Raw genomic sequence first — 6,265 nt, 5'->3', positions numbered from 1 at the left:
TGCCTTCTTTACACTTAGGGGGCTGGCATTTTCTTCGGAAGGGGGGGTCCCAAATATGTCGGTGACCAGAGTCAATTTTTATGACCCCCCTATCACGGGCAATTTTTTTTTTACGACCCCCCCCCTATCGCGGGTCGAAAAATTTTATGACCCCCCCTTCCAACAACACAGACTCTAGAAAAATTATTCATTGCCGGAACTAAGGCGCGGAGCGCGTCAAAACTTAAAAGTGAAGAAAGTGTGTGGAGCATGTTAAAAGTGTAAAGAAGGCGCGCGGAGCGTGTACAAATTTGGCATACTGTATGCACATTTCAATTGCGAAGTTAAAGAACACCAGCCCTTAATAATTCTATAACCCCCCTATTTTGGGTGTTAAAAATTATAACCCCCCTATTTTTGGTCTGAAAATTCTATGACCCCCTGTATTTTTGGGACCCCTTCCGAAGAAAATGCCAGCCCCTTTTAAATACGGTAAAATTTCAGCGCGCTCCGCGCACTTTCTTCACTCTGTGGTTTTGGTGCGCTCCGCGCCTTTAGTTCCAGCATTTAATAATTTGTCTTGAGTCTGTGTAGGTGGAAAGGGGGGGGGGTCATAAAATTTTTCGACCCGCGATAGGGGGTTGTAAAAATTATTGCCCGCGATAGGGGGGAGGGGGTTCATAAAAATGACTCAGGTCACTGACATATTTGGGACCCACCCCCTTCCGAAGAAAATGCCAGCCCCAGTCTTGTAATTTCACATGTATTTCAATAGGACGTTTATTTAGTGGTGTGCGCCCTTGCAATAGGCATACAGGTTGTCTTTAACAAATAATTGGGAAGGGCGCACACCACTAAATAATCGTCCCATTGAAATACACGGGAAAATACAAGAAAGTAAGTTTGTTTTTCTACCCCATGTAACAACATTTTTAATATTTTGATCGAATCAACGTCTTAAATAAAGATTAAACTTTTATTTAAATATGATTTTTTGGGACAAGTTGAGACAAGCTTAAAAGATACGAACTCCTGAACAGCGCCATCCCGAATTTCAGCCGACACTCTCGCCTCCTTACCAGTTCCGGCCATGATATTGTTCCGAGGGCCTATTGCCCATGTACATTCGATTCGGAACATTTTCTGAACAGATTTGTAATGTTGAGCTCCTATTCTATCGTTTTTATCAAAACAACCAAGAGTCACTCAAATTTGGTTCCCTTGGGACGCCGATATATTTCGCATAGGCGCTATTTTTTACCGGAACTATCAAGGGTTACACCAAATGCGGAAGGATTTAGTGTAGTGCACTCGGAAATCTGAAATTTGCTGCACAAATATTTTGATTTAGAGCTCAATAAATTTTCGACTGATTGACAAATAATTATCATCTGTACATAGGTAAGATTATTCTGAATTACAACCTTAGCAACAATAAGTCCACATATGATTAACGATAGATAAATCAATTCTGAAAAGTCGGTAAGCTTATATAATTTATAAAATATATTTATTCCAACACATCGTCTAGAATTGCGGAACTCAGTCCTCAATGATAGAAGTCATATATCTTTTGGTCGTTATATGACTATCATTTGAGGACTGAGTTGTTATAATATATTTTCCGAGGAGCAATTTAAGACAATAGCTGGGGATTTGGCCAATGGAACTCGATTATTAGTTTCCGATTGGATGTTTAAAAAAAAGGACGAGGTCGCTGTTTCATTATTCATTATTTGGTCTCTTTTCATTATCCATTATGTCAACAAAATCAATGATTTTATGAACAGCTTTCTCCAAATTTAGGTACCCCACCAGTACCAAAGTATATATTGTTGATGAAAGACCATCTCAAAACAGGTATTAATGCTTAGATCATCTTTACAGACATTTTGCAACAGATTGAGAAAAGATTTGAATTTGTTTTCATAAAAATGAAAAGAAATTAGCAATTTTTGTAATCACTAGAAACATGATGAGGTAATCCTTAAATTTCCATTATTTACTACATCCTCTACCCCTACAACTATGAAAAAGTGCTGATTATGATCAGCAGGGGATGTCAGACATTTTGAGAGTTTCAATTTTGATTATTTCCATTTCAATATTCAGATAATTGACTTTTTTATGAAAATAATGAAAGTTTTGGTCAAATTGAAAAAGTGATGCGGGAGGTCAATAGGAAACTAACAATCGAGTTCCATTAGCCAATAGTGGGGCAGAGGTTATCTATTGAATCCTTTCATGATCACTGAAGAGATGAATTGTTTTGCCTGACAATAGAGGGCAGTATGTTATTATCATTGGCCAGCGGGGCAGGCGGTAAATACCAGGCAATTTGATTGAAAAAATTGATAAAAATAAAAAAATAAAAAAAAAAGAAAAGAAAAATAAAATAAAAAAAATAAAGAAAAATTAAATAAAATAAAATGAAGGGGAGGGGAGGGGGAAGGGGAAGAGAAGAGAAGGAAAGGATTGAATTTGATGGACAATTACGAATAGTTGGGATCAACAAGAATTCTTTAGGAATTTTGCATAGCATTTTTTGCTACGCAAAAAATTTGCACTAATTCCAACACTGCTCATCAGCGTTTAATTTTGTCCTTTCTTTCAATTCTTTGAGTGTATTATCGGCTTCCAGTCAGCTCTTGATTATGTCCAGGCATTTCTTAATTGGCGTGTTGGTAAATAGTGATACTACATCGTGCCAATTAAAAATATCACCGTCATCAATGTAGATACCTGTCATTTCCTCGGCTAGGGATTTGGAATTGACCACATGGTACCCCGGGCATGGTACGTGCCAACTAGTGGAGCAAGGATTTCAGCTAGTGCTTTAAGGGAAGTCTGATAACCAATAGATCCCGTATAGTGATGACTCGTATCAGATTCTCAGGTTTGTGGATTTGGTGGTGCAATAGAGTCTGGGGGTATTTTCCGCCTCAACTGGGAATTAGAGGCAAGCATTCTAGACAATGACTCTAATGCCGCATTAAGTAGAATTATAGAGAAGCAATACAAATATGCAGAAAGGGGGCCAAACGATCAACCATGACGATGGGAGTGAGAGTGCATCCAACCTCCGCAGGAAACGCAGTGGACCAGATCACAACAAATACTTGTGATCAAGCCATCAGCCAAGATGGCGAAAGTTCAAGCTGTGAGTAATATTTCTGGGTTTGTCAAGCAAACTAAGAAATAGTATGATCTACAACCCTACTGATGCATCTGTTTACGAAAGAATCTAAATGAATTCTCAATATTTCAATTTATCATACAAAGCTATATATAATGGCGAGAATCCATGGATTCTTGCAAAATTCCACAGGGAGAATCCAAAAGGATTCTCGCACTTGGTTGCAAACTTCTAACCCTGTTTTTTTACTTCTTGGATATCATTATGTTATGCAAGTTATGTACACAATACACATCCCGAATATTATTGAACTCCCCGTTTCCTTACGGTACTACACCCCTGCTCAATGTTGTGCCTATTTTTGCATTTTTCTCAAAAATTATTGTGCATTGGTGACAAGTAAGATATGCATATTATAGGGCAAGGACTACAACTACTGCACTGGAAATTTTATTTCAGCACAGACAACAGTTGTGGAGTTACAGTCAAAATGAGGAAAACCAATATTTGATCAATAAATCAATATCTACTTGCCTTGAGGTGCTGAATTTTCAGTGCAGACTTAGTTATAGTCCTTGCCCCTATAATATATCTTGCTTGTCACCAATGCGCTATAATTTTTGAGAAAAATGCAAAAATAGGCACAAAATTGGCCAGGGTGTAGTACCCCCTTAAATCCTTGGACATGTTGATTCTAAAACAATTATTGTTTTTCTGATTAATAATCTTCTTTCTCATTTCAGCCATGAAGACTAGACGCCAATTTCGGCGTTTACGGCGCAGGACATATCAAGCAGAACATGGGTCAAATAATGTACAACGTTTTCAGCCTTACAGGTGTATGTATTGCAGAAGATTTTACTGTGATTTCACATATTATGTGAAACATGTGGTAAGACATAGAGCGAAATTACACAAAAGGTACAGTGACTGGTATAGCTGTAAACAGACCAGCCCTATACATGAATGTGCTCATACCAATGCAAAACCGTACCCATGTAAATATTGCGACAAGAGTTTCTATTTTACAAGTAAAAAGACTGCACATGAAAGGATTCACACCAAAGAAAAGCCATACCAATGTAAATATTGCGAAAAGAATTTCTCACAGGCAGGTAACAAGATTAAGCATGAAAGGATTCATACCAAAGAGAAACCATACCAATGTAAATATTGTGAAAAGGCATTCTCAAGATCCAGTAGGAAGACCAACCATGAAAGGATGCACACCAAAGAGAAACCTTATCAATGTTTATATTGTGAAAAGCGTTTCACAGTTCCAAGTCAGAAGACTGTACATGAAAGGCTTCACACAAAAGAGAAACCATACCAATGTAAATATTGTGAAAAGAGTTTCTCACAGGTAGGTCACAAGAATGCACATGAAAGGATTCACACCAAAGAGAAACCATACCAATGTAAATATTGTGAAAAGAGTTTCTCACGGGCAGGTCACAAGACTGCACATGAAAGGATTCACACCAAAGAGAAACCTTATCAATGTTTATATTGTGAAAAGCGTTTCAGAGTTCCAAGTCACAAGACTGTTCATGAAAGGCTTCACACAAAAGAGAAACCATACCAATGTAAATATTGTGAAAAGAGTTTCTCACAGGCAAGTACCAAGAGTACACATGAAAAGATTCACACCAAAGAGAAACCATACCAATGTAAATATTGTGAAAAAAGTTTCTCACAGAAAGAACACAAGACTAGACATGAAAGGATTCACACCAAAGAGAAACCATGCCAATGTAAATATTGCGAAAAAACGTTCTCAGAGGCAGGTCAGAAGACTGTACATGAAAGAATTCACACAAAAGAAAAACCATACCAATGTCAATATTGTGAAAAGAGTTTCTCAACTTCAGGTAGCAAGTTTGAGCATGAAAGGCTTCACACCAAAAAGAAACCATTCGAATGTAATTATTGCAAGAAAGGTTTTTCAAAGGCATGGAACAAGACTATACATAAAAGGATTCACACCAAAGAGAAACCATTCCAATGTAAATATTGCGAAAAGACGTTCTCAGAAGCAGGTCAGAAGACTGTACATGAAAGAATTCACACAAAAGAAAAACCATACCAATGTCAATATTGTGAAAAGAGTTTCTCAACTTCAGGTAGCAAGTCTGAACATGAAAGGGTTCACACCAAAAAGAAACCATTTGAATGTAATTATTGCAAAAAAGGTTTTTCAAAGGCATGGAACAAGACTGCTCATGAAAGGATTCACACTAGCGAAAAACCATACCAATGTCAGTATTGTGAAAAGACTTTCTCAACTTCAGGTCACAAGACTACACATGAAAGGGACCATCACACCAAAGAAAAGCCATACCAATGTAAATATTGCGAAAAGAATTTCTCACAGGCAGGTAACAAGATTAAGCATGAAAGGATTCATACCAAAGAGAAACCATACCAATATCGTGAAAAGGCATTCTCAAGATCCAGTAGGAAGACCAACCATGAAAGGATGCACACCAAAGAGAAACCTTATCAATGTTTATATTGTGAAATGTGTTTCACAGTTCCAAGTCAGAAGACTGTACATGAAAGGCTTCACACAAAAGAGAAACCATACCAATGTAAATATTGTGAAAAGAGTTTCTCACAGGTAGGTCACAAGAATGCACATGAAAGGATTCACACCAAATAGAAACCATACCATTGTAAATATTGTGAAATGACTTTCTCACATTCAGGCGACAATACTCTACATGAAGGTATTTCTGCATGAATCTCTGCAGTCATCACAATTCAAAATGACAGTTGGAAATATATCCCCATAATACTCCATTTGACCCTAAGGTCATATTGCTAAATATTTTATATTGCTTAAGAGCCAGTCTCCCTTATTATGTACATGAATAAGGAGGATAAAAAAAAAAAAAAAAAAATAGAATTGTCTCTAAGAAATAATTTTGGTACATATTAGCACCAACAACTCACATGTAAAATATGAGCGTGCACAGCGCCCTCGTTCAGCTTAAAAAAATTCTTGAAATTTCAGCCTCTCTGAGCCTTACTTGCAAATGGTAAACTTTGGAGGTGCATAACATCGTGCGCCATCATCATCCCAACCTGCATTTTACATTTTTTTAAAGTACCAAATGGTTACATTACAAAAACCAAGAAAAAAAATTG

The 6,265-nt window shown here is 37.2% G+C and overlaps 1 protein-coding gene across 1 annotated transcript; it reads left to right on the top strand.

Moving 5' to 3' along the window:
* The first annotated feature begins 1,292 nt into the window (after positions 1-1,292).
* On the top strand, positions 1,293-5,910 carry LOC140172541 (uncharacterized). The gene is made up of 3 exons (XM_072195686.1): positions 1,293-1,380; positions 3,859-5,666; positions 5,824-5,910. The coding sequence occupies exons 2-3, from the start codon at positions 3,861-3,863 to the stop codon at positions 5,908-5,910; spliced, it is 1,893 nt and encodes a 630-aa protein (XP_072051787.1). The 5' UTR covers positions 1,293-1,380; positions 3,859-3,860.
* Positions 5,911-6,265: the final 355 nt, after the last annotated feature.

The sequence above is a fragment of the Amphiura filiformis genome, chromosome 16, assembly GCF_039555335.1.
Source record: "Amphiura filiformis chromosome 16, Afil_fr2py, whole genome shotgun sequence".
NCBI lineage: Eukaryota > Metazoa > Echinodermata > Ophiuroidea > Amphilepidida > Amphiuridae > Amphiura > Amphiura filiformis.
The sequence above is the reverse complement of the archived record's forward strand: the minus strand, read 5'-3'. Positions and strand labels throughout refer to the sequence as shown.